This window comes from Mytilus californianus, unplaced genomic scaffold, assembly GCF_021869535.1.
Source record: "Mytilus californianus isolate M0D057914Y unplaced genomic scaffold, xbMytCali1.0.p SCAF_1, whole genome shotgun sequence".
NCBI lineage: Eukaryota > Metazoa > Mollusca > Bivalvia > Mytilida > Mytilidae > Mytilus > Mytilus californianus.
The window spans coordinates 61419898-61443048 of record NW_026262581.1 but is presented as its reverse complement, the minus strand read 5'-3'; the positions used below and the strand labels follow the sequence as shown (position 1 = coordinate 61443048).

At 30.0% G+C, this 23151-nt stretch overlaps 1 protein-coding gene across 4 annotated transcripts in view; it reads left to right on the top strand.

Annotated features, from left to right (window-relative positions):
• LOC127705507 (alpha-aminoadipic semialdehyde synthase, mitochondrial-like) overlaps window positions 1–22225 on the top strand; it is a 63440-nt gene extending 41215 nt beyond the window's left edge. For all 4 annotated transcript variants that reach the window (XM_052209852.1, XM_052209838.1, XM_052209845.1 and 1 more), the window contains exons 4-23: window positions 910–1062; window positions 1344–1490; window positions 2281–2359; window positions 2824–2951; window positions 4716–4990; window positions 5681–5792; window positions 6673–6732; window positions 8014–8084; window positions 8521–8645; window positions 9790–9919; window positions 11788–11898; window positions 12287–12395; window positions 13563–13639; window positions 14831–14894; window positions 15272–15436; window positions 16644–16739; window positions 18192–18307; window positions 18761–18849; window positions 19371–19547; window positions 20895–22225. In XM_052209852.1, coding sequence (XP_052065812.1) covers window positions 910–1062; window positions 1344–1490; window positions 2281–2359; window positions 2824–2951; window positions 4716–4990; window positions 5681–5792; window positions 6673–6732; window positions 8014–8084; window positions 8521–8645; window positions 9790–9919; window positions 11788–11898; window positions 12287–12395; window positions 13563–13639; window positions 14831–14894; window positions 15272–15436; window positions 16644–16739; window positions 18192–18307; window positions 18761–18849; window positions 19371–19547; window positions 20895–21010 — 2400 coding nt within the window. In that variant the 3' untranslated portion in view covers window positions 21011–22225. The remainder of the gene's footprint in view (window positions 1–909; window positions 1063–1343; window positions 1491–2280; window positions 2360–2823; window positions 2952–4715; window positions 4991–5680; window positions 5793–6672; window positions 6733–8013; window positions 8085–8520; window positions 8646–9789; window positions 9920–11787; window positions 11899–12286; window positions 12396–13562; window positions 13640–14830; window positions 14895–15271; window positions 15437–16643; window positions 16740–18191; window positions 18308–18760; window positions 18850–19370; window positions 19548–20894) is intronic.
• The last annotated feature ends 926 nt before the right edge of the window (window positions 22226–23151 follow it).

Genomic DNA, 23151 nt, shown 5'->3' with positions numbered 1-23151 from the left:
ATATTAGTGATGCAAAAATGGTATTTCACTATGTATACATGGTATAGAATGTATGGTACCACACAGAAAGAACTTTACCAGCGAATAAACTATCTAAATTCTACTTTTATATCATACTTTGAGATGAAAAAAACAAAACAATTGATATGAGCATTAAGTAGAACTCATTGAATTTGGAAAAAGTAGATGATGATGATTAAACCTAACCAATAAAAATTGAAACCCCTCCCCCTGTTTATTCATTCAAGATACTATTGGAACATAATATAATGATATGAGTAGTTAAAATGCTATTATAAATTGAAATTCTGACATCTGATTGGGGTTTAATTTACCATGGGGGGGGGGGGGGGCTGTCAAAATACAATGGCTAGGAGAAAGTGTTGAAAAGTCTTTCAAGGGGGATCAATATACCACGGCTCCAATAAAGGAGGGGCCTGATGGGGGGGGGGGGGTCTCATCACGATTCACGAGTTGATTTTTTTGTCAATCACGATTCACAGAAAATAAATTTCCATGATCACGGATCACGAAAATATAAAAAAAAAAAATAAATCTGTAGAAAAACAGATCACGATAGCGAAAATGCGCCGATCACAACGCACGAAAATAACCCATCAGGCCCCTCATAAAGTGCTATACAAATTTTCAAACATATGTTTTTCATTCAGGATACTTATTGCAGCATTATAACTTAAGTTAAAGTGATGTAAATGCTATTATAAGTTAGAGTTTTGACCTATTATGGGAGGGGTTTAAATTTTCCATGGTAGAAGAGGTCAAAAGTACCGGTACCTAAAATTTATTTGTGTACCTGTTATTTGTACAATAGGTAATTGCAGGACAAATGAGAAGAGAAGAGCTATGGTTTTGAAGCTAACTAGCCATATAGTAAGTTTTCTATTACAGAACATAAGATTGATAGATTATGAGCGCATGGTGGACGAGAAAGGACAGAGAACTGTTGCCTTTGGAGTGTATGCAGGAGTAGCTGGAATGATAAACATACTTCATGGTTTGGGATTGAGACTTTTGGCTTTAGGGCATCATACACCTTTTATGGTAAACCAAATTTCACAATAGAAAGACATTTTTATACTATATTATTATATAAAGCTGAATTCAAACTCTTATAAAAACAGTAACTTCGTTATTTGTATAAAATGATGAAAATAAGTCTTGCTAATTTCCTACCTAAATGAATATTAATTTGTTAGCAAATATTTTGATTGACAAATGTAGAACTCACTTCTACAATGGATTGATTTATTGCAGAATAATAAAAATACTAGAAGCAAGTAACTTTGAATATTTCATGTGTCAATACAATGATATATTTTTAGTATATTGGACCCAGCCATAATTACAGAAACACAGAACAAGCAAGACAGGCAATTCGTGATGCTGGATATGAGATTGCCTTGGAAAGAATGCCAAAATCTCTTGGACCTTTAGTTTTTGTCTTCACAGGATCTGGTAATGTTTCTCAGGTATGAAGAATGAAATTTGAAAGCAATCTGATGTAGATAAAACTTACGGTAAGTAGGACATCCTGCTGGTTTAATGAAATGTAATTGATACTAGACTTGAATTTAAGATATAATATGCCTCTTTTTCATACTTTTGTGTGGAGAAACATTCCTAGTAATAGAAGTATGACTGTCAAATGTTATTATGATAGACAGCAAAAAGGCTTTAAGACATATAAAGATGAATACCAGCTTAAATGATTAGTTTATGTGTCATCACCAGTCAAAAGTCAATATTCAGTTAAAGGTTTAATTTCAAATTAAATGCATAAATGTATTTGTTAGATGAACAAAGTTTATAAAATGTATGATCAAGAGAATATGACGAGTCATGTAAGTCTGTCCCTATATCATTCCTCTGCCTCATATCAGACCTTCAGCTAATGCCCTAGTCTGACATTTTAGACTGCGATAATATCTGGACTGATATTGAAAATAATATTTGGTCATCAACTTGACAGTGATAAATTGTAACGTGTGATGGCTTTTTGAATCTGACAGACACCTACATTGCATTTGCACATACTTTGAAATGATATGTTGATTGAAAACAAATTTTTTTGTCACATTTTTCGGGGGAACAAATGAACCGAATAATGCCATATTTTGTCAACAGCTACTTACAGTGATGAGTTGTTACATATGAGTGATTTTCGTATCTGTCAGGCACCAACTTTCTGTTTTTCCAACTATAATTAAGAGTGGGGGTATGGTAAGCACAACAGTACATGCACTTTCTTGCTTATTTCAGGGTGCACAACAAGTGTTTCAAGAATTTCCACATGAATATATTGAACCAGAACATCTACCCAAAGTTGCCAAACATGGTGGTAAGTAAAAAAACTAAAACAAAATTGGTAAAGCTTTCAATACAGAAATATTCATACAATAAAAACTGTTAAAAGTATATGGAACATAAGAGTGCTAAATTATTGACTTTATCCTGAATATTTCGAAAGTTCAATTGATATATATTAAATTTATATGAGCAAGTTATTCTGAAGAACCTCGTTCTATTCAAATATAAAAATAAGGAGATGTGGTATGATTGTCACTGAGACAACTATCCACCAAAGTTCAAATGAAGTGGATGTAAGCAATTATAGGAACCATACGGCCTTCAACAATGAGAAAAACCCATACCATATAGTTGGTCAATGTTTATTTACGAATTGTGTGATTTCTGACATGACATATTTAATTATAACATTTCATCTGTTTCCTGTTTTTGATAAAGATGATTTTGTATTTGATTTATTTTACATGGATCAAAGTTGATGAATTTTAATTACAGCTACCAACAAATTGTATATATGTGTTGTAAGCAGAGAAGATCACTATATTCGCAAAGATGGTGGAAAATTTGATCCTGAAGAATTTGAACAGCATCCATCCAGATATGGTTCAACATTTGCCTCAAAGGTATGAAGATGCACTGTACTATTAATTTTTGTCTTATGATTGTAGAGAATTTTTGATCATGTGCATCAAGATAATTTTTTGTTTCAACAAATAGTTTGAGATTGCAGATTTACACATCCAACAACCAACAAAGAAAGATTCATATGCACACAGAAACTAAAAGAACAAAAAGTGAACAACATTAAAATATTCCAACTCCATGTGTGAATAGTCAGGTTGAATTCTATACATATTCAAGCAATATTTCCCATGAACTAGAGTTTCTTAAGTTTGGATATCAAATAGAATACTATTTATTAGTTATAAATGCAGAAAACAGACGTTCTATATCGTCATGTTATTGAAAATCATAGAATGTATATAAATCTGCTATAAAACTATTTCCTGACCTGATCTCTGAAACCAATAATTTAGAAAAGAAATCAACTCAACAAATGACACAAGAATACACAAGTTTGTGATACAATTCTTGTAATCTAAATACTTTAAAATTGCAGCTAGACACCTTTACTTTTTTGTGATTAGTATCTAAAAATAACACTTTATTCTTGGTTTTATGTTTATATTTAAGTGTCACCTGCCTTTTCTGTTTTGAAACACCTTTATTGTTTGATATACACATGAATAAAGTTCAATATTTGGTAAATGTCTATGAGATACCATCATAAACACAATACAACCAAAATGTATTTATGCCTCTCCCTTGTTGCTTTTGACTTGTCTCATTCTTATATTGTCATCTAAACTTTGCCTTTTAATTTTATTTTTATTGTTGTTGGTTCACAAAGATTTTATATTATTTAGATAAACAGAGTTATGAATTTTGTACCAGGTGAACCATTGTAGGATATTTGACTTACTGAGAGCTAATCCTAATACTGTTATGATTTTATTTGTATAAATTACTTGACCTCAATCTTTAATCTCCATATTTAATAGTAGCTGCAATATTTATAAGTTATGATAAGTCAGCCTGGCTTTTGATCCTATAAAGAATTTTACATACAATTATTTAAGTTATATAGCAGTAGGAATTTTTTTATGTGTATATTTGTATTCATTGAAATTTGTACTTCTTCATCTTATTAAAAATTTTCACCAAAATATATATTGGGAACTGGAAAGAAAGATTTTTCCTCTGTTGCAGATATCGAAAAATTTCACCGGATGTAAACTACAGTGTACAATACTGACAACTTTTGATCTACACATTTCAGCATGATATTATTTTGCTCTTCCAGGATCAGTAAAAGTTTGGGAAAAAGAAGGGGTTAAAATCCTTATACACAGTGTACAATCAACCTGTATGATGGATTAAGCACTCAATGGCCAGTGTCTAATCCTACTGTTTATCAAAATATGTGACAGATACACTTCTGGCATATGTAATGTTTAATTTCAATTGATCAATGAAGTTTACTTTCAAACTAACTTAACAGTCTACTTTTTCATACATTTATCATTTTAATAAGTGAAAACTGTTATTGCTAGACAGAGTTGTTATGATACAATTAAACATATAAATCACTGCCTATGCAAGGTTTTTGAAAAAGTTTCAAATATATTTAAATTTTTAATGTTTTCTTGTATTTTGTATTTTTCACATTCTACACATAACCATCATAATGATCATATATAAAAGAATGTTAGATATAATTGTGATTTTAGATATAATTGTGATTTTCATGACAACTGCATCTTTACTCACAATGGTTGCTTTTTTTATAGTCAGTACATGTAATTCATGAGTGAATATAATTTTAGATAGCACCATATGCCTCAGTTATCATAAATGGAATTTACTGGGCTCCAACAGCACCAAGATTGATAACCATCCCAGAGGCTAAAAGTCTCCTTCAAACACAGTCGTTTCCATGGATTCCATCCAGTTCAGGTTGTCCACAGTTACCTCATCGTCTCATTGCCCTCTGTGATATATCTGCTGACCCTGGAGGTTCTATTGAGTTTATGAATGAATGTACCACTATTGATAAACCATTTTGTTTGTATGATGCTGATCAAAATAAAGAAACAGACAGGTAGGCATTTGGAATTTTGGATTTTTATACACCAATAAACAACATTTGGTGGTATATAGAAATGTGAATGCATAATAACAATTGCAAAACTATTTTATAATATTACTTTACATGTGTTTTTAATGGAAAAGTAGTAATTAAAAGCATAGTGAAATTGAATAATTAATGGCATTTTATGGAATACAAGAAAATTAATATAATATGTGTGGTAAGTTTTACATATTGTAGACTTACAAGGGCTTTTCTGAAATTTTTATATCATTAGTACTTTTGCCATCATAAATTTCTTCAAATATCTTCTTAAATAACTTGGCAAATTTGCATCAAACTTGGCCTGATGCATCACAAGACATCTGGTCTTTCAGAAACTAATTAAAACATAGCAGCTATAAATTTGGAAAAAAAAAACATTAAGTGGTTAAAACAACAGTGTGGACCATTTTAATGCAATTTAAGAACTTTTTTTTAATCAAATGTTTATGAAAAGTCAGAGAATTGAGATAAGTATTGTTGCTATAGATAGAAATTTATGAGGAAAACTGCTTTATATGCTATAATTAATTAATTGGTATTATCAATTAGTAAACTTTAGCAGGTTAAACTTCTAAGATACACCAAAGTTTCTGAAGATAAATGCAATGACTCTGCCAAACATACTTCGTGGTAATGGTTTATAATTTTACATTTCAGCTTTGCAGGGAAGGGTGTATTGATTTGTTCTATAGACAATATGCCAGCTCAGATCCCAAAAGAGGCCACAGATTTTTTTGGTCATTTATTGTTTCCTTACGTAAAAGAAATGGTAAGAAATTTTGACATTTGTATTTCACTTGATTTTTTCACTTTAGTCCAAAAACAGTGAGTACCCTCAAGATGAATTGACAGTAATAGATAACTGTAATTTCAGGAATTTTTGGGATGTTTTATTATGGCAAAAATTGTAACTGGATGTGTTTTGCAAAAATAAAAACATTCTAAAATAGATATAAGAAGATGTGGTATGAGTGCCAATGAGACAACTCTCCATCCAAGTCACATATTGTAAAAGTAAACCATTATAGGTCAAAGTATGGCTTTCAACACGGAGCCTTATTTGTATGCAACATTTCTTGAAATCCCAATAATTAATCTTGCAGTTTTGTCAATTGTTCAACAATGCATTAATAAATGCACGCCAAAATTCTCTATTTATAGTATTGATGTTTGTTGAATATTAAACATGTTGTATTACCCAAAGCAAAGAAAAAACATCAGACACAAGTTTTTATATGAAAAACATCTTCTTTTATACAAATTATTCATGAGAGAAATGCATGCATATTCAGTTTAAAATATTTATACTGTCATTGATTGTAATGCAAACTTTTCTCTGAGAACATATATGAATATTTCATTCAAAAGGAAGTTGAGGCATATATAAAAGTATTAAATGAATTGTTTAATAAGCTGAAATGTCTTATTAATCAAATATATTCCACAGCTTAATAAAATTCACTATAAGAAGTCATTTGAAAGAATTATCATTTTCAAATCTGACACTAGGATATTCAAAGCAATAATCAAATGTTTTGGAACAGTACTTGTTGCCGTTCATAGTAAAAAAGCATCTATGTATGACATTTTTGTGTTTGTCTAACGGTTTGAACATTATGAGTAATTATAATTGTCTTCATTTCTTTCAGTTAAAGTCTGATGCAACAAAACCATATGAAGATTTTGATACAACTCCAGAGATTAAAAATGTAAGTGTAGTTTAAGGATGCATGCTATTCATGTTTATGACTTTTTCTTAATTTTTTGTAACCACCTGAATTTTCTTTTGACCCTTTTTTGTTATATCTATATACTTTTAATACAGATTAACATTGATCTTTACCCAGAGAACATATTTTGTCGCCAAAAAATTCTTTATTTTTCAAATGCTTATCTCAAAAACAAGCTTAGAGTCCTATCTTAATTTTTCCATAATTTTGATGTATAATACATTATCTATTGAAAATAATGCCATTGATCAAAATGTTATTATTTAGATTTTATTAGTGAAGATCTTTGACACATATAACACTTGTAATGATAGACTTGTATCTGATAAGTTTTAGAAAGAGGGGGTAGGAGGGTGTCATCCCATATTCCCAGAAAAATGAAAGCTGAATCCTGAATTCCCGAAAAAAGCATTGTTTCCATGATCCCGTAAAATTAGTCATTTTAAAATTCCTGAGTCCTGATAAGTGTAAATCCCAAATTCCCCATAATTAAAACCCAATCCTGGCATCCCCAAAAAGGTCCTTTCATCCCTCTAGAAACACAACATAAACTTGAATGAGCAACCTGTCATTAATTCTACTATAATTGAGGTTGATCTATTAGTAAAACTGGTCACCTTGTGATACACTATTAAGTATAGATATAAATAAAAGGATATTTAAGGTATATGTCAATGAGACAGCAAGCCAGCAACACAAAAAAAAACACATTGATGTCAATATACAGTCTTTATCAATTTTTTGTGTATTTCAATAATTTTATAAGAATTTTGATAATTTAGTTAAAAAGATCTAAAAAAGAAATCAACTAAGTGCTACTAAACTTCCAGAAAAAATGTATGTATGGTCTTTCATTAAGGATTATAATTGCATGTGTCAAATTCACCAATTTCAGCAGGAGACTCACATTTTTCTTTCTCTCATAATTTCCAGAATCTCCCACACCTTGCTTTCTCTCTTGTACAAGTTTGAATCTCCTTATTTTCAGAAATCGTCATCTTTGGATTTGGAATGTGTCCTAGTTTACTGTGTACAAAATCATAACACTTTCAGTTATTTTTCTGTCATTTAAAAAATGCTGTTAAAAATGAAGTGTTTCTTTTTAGGATAAGAGGGAACACAAAATAAGAGAAAGAATGGACAATGCTTTTAATTATGCAAGGGAAAGAGGTCTTGGTCCTGTACTTACAGTTAGACATACTTGATATTTTGTTCACCCTGTAATTTTAATGTTTACAAATACAAATTTTGATTTGACAGGCAGTTATAGCTTCTAATGGAGTATTAACACCGAATCATGAATACATTCAAGAACTAAGGAACAAATTCACGTAAGTCATTATGTCATTTTTACTGCATATTTTAATTTATGCTTTTACTTTGATCCCATTGAATAAACTCCACAGAGCACAATATCTATTGTATTTATTCAATGGGATAGTTCAACATGCAAAAATTAAATAACCTGACAAAGACCAACTGATTCTGGGGAAAGGTTTTTTTTCTTTTGCAATAAGTAACTGTCTAAATCTTATATGATTAGTTTTCCCAAATTAATTTTTGATTTCACTGGCAGTTAAAATATTTTTTACTATTATTTATATCTAATATATCATTTGAAAATCTGTGTCTATCTGTAAAATTGTATTTTATTTAACTTCTCTCTTTTACCCGTATATATGAATAATTTCATCAAAATGAATTATTCCAATTGAAATGAAAATTAATTTATTTTAGTATTAATTCCTTGATTATTATTTTTTTCAGATCTTCTCACAAGTCAAAGAAGACTAGCCCTGAACAAAAGAGAATTCTTATATTGGGATCAGGATATGTATCTAGTACAGTCATAGAATATCTAAACAGAAATAAAGACTTCATTGTAACTGTGGGTAAATATCTCAATATATATCATCTGGTATTTACAAAGATCAATTTGATACATAACTGGAGATGAGTAACCCATGTACTAAGTGTGTTCAGTTATTACAAACCAAAGAATGTCAGCATTGAAAAGTAAAACAAGGAAGCTACCAGGAAAAACAATTTATTTACATTTTTTTAATCTATGATATGCAATCAAACAGACCTAGAAAAATTGTTTTTATACAACTGCACATGGTTGTTTGTTTGTTTATATTGGGTTGTATGACCATCACCAGTCTTACAGAGGTCTTCTTGGTGGTTAATTAGAAGGTGTCTAGCCTAAAATATGCACAAAATGCAGACACATTATAACAAGTCCATGCATTGTTAATTGTTTCTTTTGGACTTTTTTGTAATTTGGATATATTTTAGTATGTTATAAATCAAATATGAGACTTTAAGTCAAATTGGTGATCACGAATTTGACAGCTAATGCCCCTCTAAATATAACTTATTGCCTTTACTATACACAATTTGTTGCAATGAAATTTAGCCCTTGACTGTTTCAATGCAACATTTTAAATCCTAGAATGCATTTATTCTAATAATTGTAAAATAGTCATAAGCAGAAGTTTCAGTGATGTCTTCTAGAGATGGACCAAACATATATGCCACTTCTTTAAAGTAAATTAAATGATGGGTGTAAGAAAGAGAAAATGTGGGTTTAAGTCAATAAGGTATCAAACCAACAGCACAAAAAACCACAAAAGACATTTAGAGGTCACTACACTATTTTTTAACACAAGTATCGGTATTTATACATGTTTTCATGCTCTTAATGATGCCAAGTGTAAACAGGTTATGCATATACTTCATAAAGTCAAGTAAACAGTTCTGCCATCAACTGTGAGACAAAAATAATCATAAATTTAAAGTAAGACAAGGTCTTATGATGTTCCTGACTTCGGACAGGCGGGCAGAATATTGTGGCTGCTAAACTATCTTTTTTAACCGCCTTTTTTTCTCTGATTTAAGGACAAATGTTAAAATTGTTTGGTTAAATGCACTGATAATCTATTTAGTTTTCGACCTCTTTTGTACTTAAAAAATCCTAGCTTTGCTTATTAATCTGTCAGATATATTTGTCTAATAAATGTTTGTTGATTTTAGCCTCCAAGTTTAAAGCTGAATTGGATAGTTTATCAAAACAGTACCCACAGAATGAAATGTTGTTATTGGATGTATCCAGAAAACATGAAGAATTTGAACATCTTGTTCAAGAAAATGACATCATAATAAGGTACAGTGATATAGATATTTTACACTCGGATCTATCAACAAAGAAAATAGGAAAACTATAAACTTTTAATTTAGAAATTTTGCTATGTTTTATTATTGCAAAAATTGTGCTTGTTTAAAAAAAAATTTGAAAAATAAAAACTCACATTTTAAATTTCGATGTCATTATTTGTATTCGCCATTTCCTGAAATCACAATATTTTAAAATGCATTTTTTGTTCACTATTCAACAATTTGCAATAATAAATGCAAACACAAATTTTTAACAGTATAGTTGCCTTCATGTAAAATTGGGATCAAGTTTGTGGTAGAAATTTTTTAAATTATCAATTGCTATTTGAGATGATATTTTTCACCTAGCAGAACCTAAAATATTCCAAAATAAACCACTACTAACCACCTACTTTAGTACTTTTATTGTGATTGCATGGTATAATCCTGACCTTCACATTATCCTAAACGGTTAATCCACCATCTTGGTTTCTATGAGGATTCTTTATTTACATAACATTCATAACTCTCTGGTAATATTCTCATCATTGATATGATAGTTTCTGCTCTTTATAGTAGCCTATTGTCTGCTATAGAATATGTCTTAACTACATTTCAATAACAGCTAAGAATATGAATGCATTTAGCTGTGCAGACTGACTGAGCCAGCGTTTAATATATATTTTATATATCAATACATATATAAAGTACATGTACATTCCAAAATGCGAACACATATATAGAATAAATAAACATATGAACAATGGCAACCTTGAAGCACAAAATGCCCATATCTCTATAAATGTATGTATATATCTGTCTTTAACGTAACCTCACCACCCAGTAATAACCTCAAAAACTTAACTAAAGAAAATTGATATTGAAAACTGTCTTACGGGGCAAGTGTAAGAACATCTCGGAACTTTGATGCCCAACCTCATCAAAAACAAATATCAAATATTATACAATTATAGCCTTGGTACGAGGTCGATACAAGGATATATTGACCTGAAAAAAGTATATTGACTGAGGACGAAGTCCGAGGTCGATATACTTCTTTGGGTCGATATATCCTGTATTGACCACATACATAGGCTATAATTGTTATATTATTAATTTCCAACCATATTTGTATGAAAATCGTTGTTTGATTTTGTTGGAAATTTATAGATATCATATTGTTTCCTAGACAATAACAACATATTAGTTGTTATTTCATTTATTTTTTATGTTTGTTTTTTAACATCTTATGTATTTGAAGATTTTTTTTCTTCAAATAATCGATCAAAGATATTTTTTAATAAAACTTTTAACAATATCATGAAATTCATTACATGACGTCACAAAGTATATCGATTTTTAGATATTCTAAAAATAACCGTGCAATATGCTTTTTGCTATCCGCCGTTTTCTGTCTACCTTCGAAAATATAGTTTAACATGTGAGTATCCCTGAACGAATCAAATTAGTTAAAATATACGAATTAATAATATTATAATATTGAAGTTTAGTGTTGAACACCTGCGGTTAGAATGATTTTCAAACACAAGAAAATAAAAACCTGCTTTCACCTCGTTAACATAAGAATACTTATTGACACAATCACAAATGATTGGTTCATGGAACCATGTGTACAATTACAGGCAAACCACCAAAAACTTACCATTATTTAAAACGTTCCTTTTAGACAAGATTTTCCTGCTTTTCTCAGAAATGCGGAAAAATAAATTTCTCTAGACTTGCCTTGCAATTGATTAAAATTCCTGATAGGCAGTATTGGTTTCCAAGAAACAGTAACCTTACACAATGAATTTTGTTATAATGTAAAACTCAATTTAACTTGTACCTGTAGAATTGATTATGATGTGTTGTTTACAGCTTGTTGCCAGGGCCGCTACATCCAGAAGTAGCCAAACTTTGTATCAAGCACAAAAGAAATATGGTCACTGCTAGTTATGTTTCACCGGAGATGCAACATATGCACAAAGAGTTAGTATTTAATCTATAAAAGGCTAACTTCTTAAAACATTAAACAGTTGAAATATAACATCTATGTTTCACATTTAAGACAATTCATTCCTATAAACTAGAAATGCTTATTACCAGATTAAAAAGAAGAAATGGTTTTGCAATTTTCTAGACTTTATTAAAATGTGTCGTTAAGGTCAATGTGCTGTAAACATGGTAAATGGGTTATGTCACAGATTTTTTAAAAATTTTATATACAACTTTGGCTCATTGAACTTTAACTGAAAATCAAAAAAAATAATGCATTTTCCTCTAAATATTACTGAATAAATTCTTTCAAAATAGGTGCAAAACAATTAGTTTATTTTTTGCAACCGACAACATTTTATAACTATATATTTATAAACAGTGCAGTGGATGCAGGGATTACTATTATGAATGAAGTTGGTGTTGATCCTGGTATTGACCACATGTTAGCTATGGAATGTTTTGATGATGTCAGGTCCAGTGGAGGAAAGGTATACTTCACAATTTTACACTGAATTGATTTCCTAATAACATTCTAGTGGACTTTAACATGAAAGATTTCACATATTTGATGGTTATTTGTATTAAATAGGGTACAACTGTCAAGAACAATGGCTGATTAATGCCAATTATTTTTAAAAATTACCCAGGATGTTTACGACAGACATTTGGCATTATTGTCAATGAGACCAGCAACCAACCATTCATGCAATCAAAAATTATAATTAAAAAGAATACATTTAATGTAGATTTCACCAATAATTAGGTGTCCACACTAAGTGGACAGGTGGATTGACAGATTGAAATTCCAGCAGAGAATGGTATAAAATTACATGGTAATGGACTTAAGGGACAACTATTTGATATTCTGTGGGGTAGGGGGCAGGAGGAATTTTTGTTGATTGACTATTCATTTTCATCTGTTGCTACAAATGCTTATTTTTCTTTTGTGCAAAAAATTATTTCCACTTTTGAATACAATTGTTTCCTGCATTTTGTGTTGCAGAATATTCATTTGCATCCTATCTTATACAAGATTATTTATTTTCAGCTCTTACCAGGCTGATATTAATTTTTAAATACTGATTAAAATCGTCTGCCCCCCCCCCCCCCCCCCCCAAAAAAAAAAAAATCAAACAAGTACATAACAATGTGAAGTGGTTGAATAATTGCACTATGGCAATAGAAATGTTCACTTGTGTACCTGTAGATAAGATTATTTATTTCTTACAGTTATACTAGAATATAATGGTTTCATCTGTTTTATAATAATGAAAAGATGTGGTATAATTGCCAATGAGACAACTCTCCACCAGAAACCAAATGACATAGAAGTTAACAACTATAGGTCAACATACTGCCTTCAACAATGAGTAAAACCCATACTGCATAATCAGCTATAAAAGGCCCTGAAATGACAAATGTAAAACAATTCAAACAAGAAATCTAATTACCTGATTTATGTAAAAAAATATGAACCAAATACAAATATGATATACAGCAACATACGACAACCACTTTGATGTTATAATTAATCAAAACATTAAATTCTTTCCCACTTGTCTTTTTCTAAGTTATTTTCAATAAAAAATACTGTCTTACTTATCTCTTTAACTTTTTAATACTCTGTAAAGCTTGGCTTTGGTTACTGATTTCAGATAACTTCTTACATTTCTTGGTGTGGAGGATTACCTGCCCCTGAACATTCAGACTCACCTTTAATGTACAAATTCAGGTATGCACTTTATGGCTTCCGCTTCAGTAACTATTGCATTTCCATTCAAATTATTAAACAGAAATCATTGATTAAGGTTATATGTAAAGAAAAAGTCATTCCTGTGTGCCAAGTTATAGCATTGATTTCCAAGGATGGACCAATGTCCAACATTCTGTCCATTTGTCATATTAGATGTTTCTCTTACAATGTCTTAATACAAGTATGTTTTTATGATGAATTCTCTTAAGAATTAGCTTAAGTATTTGGAAAGATGGTCTGATGGTCTCAGTACTTTTTGACAACTTTCCAGAGGTACTTTCTAAAATAATAAGTTTTCTTTTATCAGATCCATTGCATAATGAGAATATGTAAGCAGATCTTTTTTCTTTTTATGATTTAAAGTCTTTTGTTTTAAAATTATGCATTGATTTTAGTCATTAAACTTTAATTTTTTTAAGTGTTAAGTAAGTTAGTTGAAATGAATTCCATTGTTGTTGAATGTATTACCTGTCACTTGGTTGTCTAGCGATAGATTTAAGAGGGTCTGGATGAGGGACGTCATTTCTTTATTCTTTAATTTTTGGACCATTTTTCTCTTATTTCTTTATTTATAATGTCCATTATTCTCTATTCTTTATTTATAATGTCCATTATTCTCTATTCTTTATTTATAATGTCCATTATTCTCTATTCTTTATTTGTTCATTATTCTCTATTCTTTATTTATAATGTCCATTATTCTCTATTCTTTATTTATTTTGTCCATTATTCTCTATTCTTTATTTGTCCATTATTCTCTATTCTTTATTTGTCCATTATTCTCTATTCTTTATTTGTCCATTATTCTCTATTCTTTATTTATAATGTCCATTATTCTCTATTTTTTATTTATAATGTCCATTATTCTCTATTCTTTATTTATTTTGTCCATTATTCCCTAGTCTTTATATTTTTTTGCCTATTTTTCTCTATTCTTTATTTTTTGGCCTATTTTTCTCTATTCTTTATATTTTTTGCCTATTTTCCTCTATTCTTTATTTTTTGGCCTATTTTTCTCTATTCTTTATTTTTTTTGGCCCTTTATTCTACACTGTTTGCTCATTATTTTCTATTCTGTAAACCCCATCCAGACCCTTTTTTATTTTTTTTTTTATTGAACAATATAAACCACTTCTTTTTTAAAGTAATTATTTCTTTTCTTTGTTATAGTTGGTTCCCAATAGGTGTGTTGAAAAATTGTTTAGCAGGAGCAACATATCTAAAAGATGGCCAGGTATCTTATTTTTTCTATAATTACAATTTTATAGTACATATATTTTACTTGAGGATGAAGGGTATCAATATAGATATGTAATTTATGAAAAGACATTTTCCTTAGTCATTTGAATAGTTTGACATACATTTATAATTGAGATAGTGCTTTATGTCAGTAACTATATGATAATTATATTATTCCACATTTCATAGCACATCAGTGTAAGAATATCAAATTACTATTTTCTCTGTAAAAATCTTTATCAATGTATGTGGGAGCATATTTCAGTCTAGTTTTTCTAAAAAGTATAAATTTTATGCACACATACATATGTGTATAACAGGATCAAATATTTTCCTTGCATATCAGTAGATATATTTTTCCTACATTTACAGAAAATAGAGATTCCTAGTGGTGGGCTGTTGGATGCTCCAGAAGACTTGACTTTTATGCCTGGATTTAACTTGGAAGGTATCCCCAACAGAGATTCCACAAAATATACTTCACTTTATGGTATTGAGTCAGCTAAAACTATGTTGAGAGGAACTATAAGATACAAGGTAAATATTTTTGTTTAATAAGAGTTATGTCCCTTTTAGTTCGGTACTTAAAAGATCGTTTAACATCTTGTGACTGGTTTTATCCAAATTTTTTTCATGTTCCTGCCGTCACTGGAGGGGGCATTAAGTGTTACCCTTGTCCATCCATCTGTACGTATGTACATCCCGAAATTGGTTTTCATTCTCTAACTTGAGTTTGCCTCAACCAAATGTTATGAAACTTATACACAATGCCTTTAACCACAAAACACAGATCATGTTCGAATTTTGGTGGCTTCACTTTTACTGTTCTCAGTTATGCCCCTTTATAATGTTATATGCAAGTGGGGGCATCATCTGTGTCCCTTGGACACATTCTCCATTTATTTAGCTTTTAAGTTTATGATTTTCATATTGATTAATATTATAATATATGATTTTTATCTCCAAATTTTAACACCTTATATTGCAACAATATGCTCCATACAATTCTTTTTTTATTAACAATCATGTTAATAAGAGCAGCAGACAAAATATTAGCAAGGATTTACTGTAAATTCAACAAATCATGGAAACATACAAATCAATGTGTATCTTAGTTTACGTGTATTGACACCACATAAATATGGAAACTACTTTGTTTATGAAATAAATAAAGATACAAAATTTTAATGGTAGACATTTATTCACATAAATATAACAGTACAATTATTTATTACAATAAACAAAGGATTAAAAAGCAGGAAAAATATGAGCATTACATAATCTGTTGATCATTTTCTACCAAAACATTGTGGTGATGTGCCTTAAATATAAATAAAAGAATCACTCTCACCCTTTCAAACAGCAGCGGTCAGGGCTATTAACATCTCAGAATCTGTTTAAGGTGAATTATTGAAAGGACTTCAATGAATTATATATTTTTATCGTGTAATTAAATTAAATATATCGGGGAAATGGGATATTTTTTGTTGTTGATATTTTTAGCATCCTATTTGCTGTAGTCTACTGTACCATTTTACTTTTACTTCTTTTAGTCTTGAGACATAAAATATATCCAGTCAGCTTGCCACAATACAAATATTAAAAGAAGAAAGTTTACTTTTTATGATGCCTAAAGTTAGAATCATGTTAAAGAAATTTAGGATTAATTGATATGTTTACTGTGATTAATTTTAATACAAAAATTTCTGAATAGATATTCTTATTGACTCTTATATTTTTGCAGGGATTCTGCGATGTAATTCAGGGTCTGGTTGATCTTAACCTACTTAGTTCAGAAGAAAACTCCTGTCTTCATCCCAAAGGACCGGACATGACATGGGTAATTATCAATACTTTGAACATTATTATATTTTCTTGTCATTAGTTGCAAAGGCTAAAGAACAATGGGTTGCTCTATGTTTGCATGTTTATCTGGTTTTTTTTCTCTCCAAATTTATACACCTTATATTGCAACAATTTGCTCTATACAATCCTTTAATAGTTGCATGAACAATTGAATTACTGACATGATGCAAAGATTTGAACTTTATGTTGAAACAAAAGCAATGTAGAAAATACCAACTTTTAAACTGTGTATGCTTTCATATTTCTAGTACTCATGTTTGCCAATTTTCACAGTTTGTTGGCAAATCATAAGAAATTAAAGATTTAATGAGGACTAAAAGTGCCTGAAGAGAAATCAGTTTATTTGAGACTTGAGATACTGTGCATTCACTATTATTTGTTGGATACCAATTTTTGTGAATTTTGAGGGTATATGTAAACCATGAATTCAACTGTTCAACGAAATACAAATTTTCCGTAGGTTTGTATGCAGACTTTGGCAAAGCCATGAAATCGAACCCCCACAATATTACAATTGTTCCTCAATCTACTACAATTGGTATCCATGAAAAAACATATGAATTCACACTTTAATAATGCATTAGATCAATTTAGGCTTCTAAAATATTATGAGCTATTCAAAGCAGAAAACAAGAACAATATATCCTCTGGTAGCCTCATGTCATGGTCAACCACCCATGACAACAGGTATATATGTTAGATTCAGATTGAAGTCCAGTTTCTATTAGAGGTCTGTTCCTCAATTTGATGTAACATTCACAAACCAAGGTCTAATATTTTTCTGCCTCTAATGGACGTCCAATGTGACGTCATGCATTACCTATTATTAAATAGGAGTCTCCTCTACTCAATGTCTAGTATGATTTAAAAGTAGAGGTGGAAGATACCAAAGGGATATCAAAACTTGATATGTAGGAATGGTAAGCAGATCCTGCTCCACATGTGGCACCCATGGTGTAACTTATGTTAGTACAAGCCCAATGATAATTCTAATTTGGTAAGTCACATTCATGGAAAAGAAAACAAGATTGTGGTTACGACTATTGGAACGTAAGTCACATTCAAGAAAAAGAAAACAAGATTGTGGTTACGACTATTGGAACATATCCGTCATCACCTGTGAATTAGATCTTCAATAACAGTCAACCAACTCGTGATGGTGTCCGTAAAATTTTCAACAGGATGACTTTTACTTCACCACACCACATTCTTACATCTCAAAGAGATTTTGGAAGTATAATTGTGATTTTTTACCCCTTTCCATCGAATCAGTTGAGTGAGTTCCTGCATTATAGATATTGTAACTCAAAATTTTTTTTGAGTTTCAGATAAAATTGATAAATCAAAGACTTATTTAGGCAGGCTACAAAGATTTACGAGTCGGTGATTTTTCAATTCAGTAAATAATTATGTTTTTTTATTTCAGAAATCTTATGTTTGTGATGTTATGGGTAAATCACCTGATACATTTTATGATTCGGTGAAAGACATGGTATTTGAAAGGGTTGGACATTCAGAAAAAAAGTTGCAGACAATAATTGAGTAAGCAGTGTTTAAAAAGAGATGCAAAAAATACCAGATTGACATTCAAACTCAAAAGTCGAAAATAAACTGACAACACCATGGCTAAAAAAGAAAAAGACCCAACAGACAAACAATAGTACACAAAACACAACATAGAAAACTAAAGACTGTGCAACACGAACCCCACCAAAAAGTAATCTCTGTATTTGCAGTGTTCCTGGAAGTTGAATTGAAAATATTAAATTTGATTTTTTTTTAAAGAATACCTTGAGCCTGTACATATGTTCATCATTGATGAGAAACTGAAGATATTCTCAACAGTTTAGAATGGAGTTTTATTTTCTATTCTACAGACTATTAAATGGATTATAAGATATTTCTCTCATAACATTTTCATTGCAAACATTTTGTAAAAAAATCCCTATTGCAAGCGTAATATATTGGATTGTAATATTGTAATTTTTATTTCAGTCTTGGATTACTTGATGATCAAGTGATTGATAAGAAAGGAACTCCTATCGACACTTTATGTCATTACCTGGCTAAAAAATTAGCATACGGTAAGTTATAATATCAGTGGCGGTTTAGGGGCTTGGAGGAGGTACATCCCACATTTTGATTGCAAAAAAAATTTGTTTTTTCACGATTTATAAAAAAATTGTGTATAGAATTGTCCAAAACTTTTTAATATTTTCAATTATTGGGAATTACGCCCCCTTTCAAAAATTTTGGATCCGCTCCTGAATATGTACAGTTGTGCACAAGTTCTTTTTTGAGCTTTGAGTTAAATATAGGCAACATGAAAAAATAAGTTCACTTCCTTAACATACAAATTTACAGTCATCGGTCAAAAGGATTGTCCTCAATTAATTTCTTAGATATATCATTTATAGTCACTTTTAAAAATGTATTAATTTTTTTCTCAAAATATTTTCATTAAAATTTATTTCCTTCATAAATCATAAAACAAATATGCTGTGCAGAAACACTTAAAAAAACTATGCTTATATATTATTCGTTTAAAAGTGAAGAGTTCTATCAAAGATACTTACATTTGTGTTAAACTATTTGAATTTTCAAGAACCCAATGAGAGAGACATGATATTAATGCATCATAACATTGGTGTGGAGTGGCCTGATGGAACAACACAGAGGAGAACAGTTGGACTGACAGTGTATGGGGATTACCATGGTTACTCAGCCATGGCAAAGACAGTTGGGTATCCTACAGCTATTGCAACAGAGATGATATTAAACGGTAGGTATAGATAGGTTTGGATTGACACAATTTGAGCAAGAGTTACTTCCCTTTTGTTGCCATGTTGGTGGTCTAAGTGCACAAATTCCTTTATAAATCAAAACCTTGAAGACTAAGAAGTACTGTAATGAAATTCCTGCTTATAGTTCAAGCATTAATTGTCAGTGTATGTTCATTTGCAGCATTTAAAAGTAGGTACCCATTTTATGTACTAGGGATTCATTTATTTTTCGTAGATACATGTACTAACTTTCGTGAATTGTATTTTCATGGATATTTGATTTAGGGATTTTTCCAAAGTCTGCACACCAGCCCATAAAAAAAATTGTACTTTGTTGATCTTTTAAATTCATGGTTAACCTAAGCCCATGAAATCTGCAAACATTGGTATCCCATGAATTATAATGGATCCACAGTACACCTATAGTGTAACACAGAACCTTCAAACTTTCTAGAATGTTGGTACATGTATATACATTGAAATTATGCACCTCACATTGTGTACAAATTTTGAAAATTTTTGTCTGTTTTATCTAATGACTTCTTGGAGAATGTAGATTTGCAAATTTGCAGAAATCAACAGATATCACCTTTCCTTACTAGCATTGAAATAGATACAACATAATGCATATCAAATAATAGTGGCATCACTATTTATATGCCCCTTCTATTTAGCATCGTAGCCCAGCTTTTTGGATCTTCAACTCATTTTTTGTTATAATTAACAGAGAAACAGGAAAGGTCACACTGTCAGACCACACACTAATCACATGCACCATCAAATGACAAACTACCAGTACATTGAGAAGACAAATAAAAAGCTTGGAAACCATAGAGACTGAACAATCTGACCAATAAAAGTTTGGAAAATCAGAGGCAGAACAATCCGACTAGTAAAAGCTTGTAAAAAACAAGAGAGACAGAATAATCATAGTGTTGAAACATTATTTAGGGTTTTTAATCTATAATAATCCTAAATCTGAGACTTAAATCATCCACAATTCAGAACAGTTGGAAATGAATAAATTGGCCATTTTAGAATCTAAAGAACTATGGGGTATTATTGTTTGTACTCCAAAATGAAATTGATTTTACATCATGGGTTCAATTTTATGTTTTTAGCCAATCACACATTTTGGTGTTCGCTTTTGAAAATATTACCCAGAATGCATTAGATTTTGATAATGCGAATTGAGGAAGAGAAAATTGGTTTAAAGTCTATGATTATATTTTTACATTCCTTCAACTCTTCCAAGAAACTGAGGCACAATATTAAGTCTTAATTAATGTAGACTTATTTTCTCATCATTTATGTAAATGATAATGCAAAATATGAATTAATTACAGGTGAAATTCAGAGAAAAGGTGTACAATTTCCCATGTCAAGAGACGTTTATAAGCCAATCTTACAAAGACTAAAAGCAGAGGGAATCAAAGCAACTGAAAAGATTCACACGTTGTAAAGTTTTGGTAGATCTCACAACTGAAATGATTCACATATTGTAAAGTTTTGGTAGATCTCACAACTGAAAAGATTCATACATTGTAAAGTTTTGATTGATCTCAATGAAGACATAAAATGAACCAAATTATGTGTAATGTCATGATATAAAATGAATCAAGTTATGTGCAGTGTCATCAGTTAACATTAAGAGTGAGAGTGATTATGGAGTTGCTAGAAGATATCAAAAAAATGTTTAATAAATTTGATTTTGACATTTCCACAGTTTGAAATGGTCCATACAAATTTAATGTTTTGTTTGTTGCATGTGTGAGTGAAACTGTTTGAGAAAGAAATTTAATTCTTAGAGACACATTTTTAAAGCTGCATTCAAATTGAACTCAATGTAAACCAATTAAAAAATCATTTATCAAAAATGAAAAGCATAACAATTGTTGAGATACAGTTGTTAAAAAAAATTTGATATTTAAATATTTTGTCAGACATGAAAATGATAAAAATGTTAATAAGATATTTCTTGACGTTTTTTTGTCAATATTTCACTATGCAGTACGTAATTTTTGAAGTTGAATTATCATGGAGCATTCCTAATGTTGTGATTTTACTTGATTATTTTTTTTGAAAAATTGGTATTTAATGACATATAGCTGATTAAAAAAAAAGGAAAGGTTGGATAGAATGTTTATCTATAAAATCATGAAACCAAGAAGTTTTTTGTAGCAAAAAATTGTGATGCTATAATACTGTAACAACTATCTGCAGTGTTTACCATTGGTCTTTCCTGTATAATGCAGAATTTTGATATTCAATGTTAGCAAAGTAAATATATTAGGAAATTTTATATGTATTGTGTGAAAATAATTGTGTCACCAAAGATTGGAAATGTTTAATTTTTTGAAAAAAGGGCTTTTTAAATGACTAACTTGTTATGAATCTTTTTTAATTTTATAATCCCTGTTTTTTATTTATAATCAAAAATTGATGAAAATTAAAATAACTATTTCTGTGATATTGGTACTTTTTACAGTTTTGTCTTTTATTGGCTTTGAACTTATACCCAGGGTAATCTGAATATTATATTATTGTTATCTCTTAGTGTTCGACTTTTTCTTCTTCGTTAACATATCAAATTATATGTATATGTACACACATATTTATACATGAAATTTAAAAACAGTAACATTTTATTTTTTAATGAGAGTCTTGTAATTTTTGTTTTAAAGGCATACTATGGTTTAGTTACTTGTCTACTCATCAGTCTCAATTTGTCAAGTTTGCTGAAACTGATACTTTATGAAATTTTGTTCCATGATGACAAAACTCTTGTTTGATTTTGACATTTTTCTTATTTGCATTCCTGAGTTTTAGAACTTAAATCATTTGAGCATGTCTTTTGATGATCTCATTGATAAGTTAAGATTGTTTTATTAGGTCATTCAGGAACTTTCAAACAATGTTTGGTTCTATAAAGCCTTTTAATTTTGATGATTTTTATCAGTTGTTATAAATTTGACAGTTTTTAGCATGTCTGTTGGTCGACATCTCAGGTTTGAGTTATTGAATCTCTGAAAAATTTTACATATTTTTTTTTTCATCAGGCCGCACTCCATTTCGTTTTTATATATTTTTTCAATTATCTCTGGAGCCTAATTCTGAATTTGTCAAAATAAAGACATTATTATGTGTTTCTTGCACGAAGTCCATTTTTTTTTTTTTATGATTCAATGAATTGTTTCAGTCATACAATCAGTAAAAGCTACCTCTCTTACAATTTTCAAAATATTTTCAGGGTTTGTATCAGCAGATTTGTTGTTCTGGAGTTATGACAAAAAGCTAAAAAAAATGTTGGAACAGGTGTATCAAACACTTTGAATGCAAGTGTCTAATAACCTCAAAAATCTTTTTAATGAGATCATTTTAGCCAAAAATTTGTTAATATAAGGGCTTTTCCATTAAAATGTATGTGGGAAGGTAGGAAGGGAAGTTTAATTATTGAATGTGGGTCATGGGTCTTTTTTCAGTATGCATCTATTACCATTATGCAAAATGATCTAAAAAATGGTTCTTGGTTGTAGGGATATTTTGAAAGTTCCTTATCCTCCCACATATATTTTAATGGAATAGCCCTAAACATGCTATAAA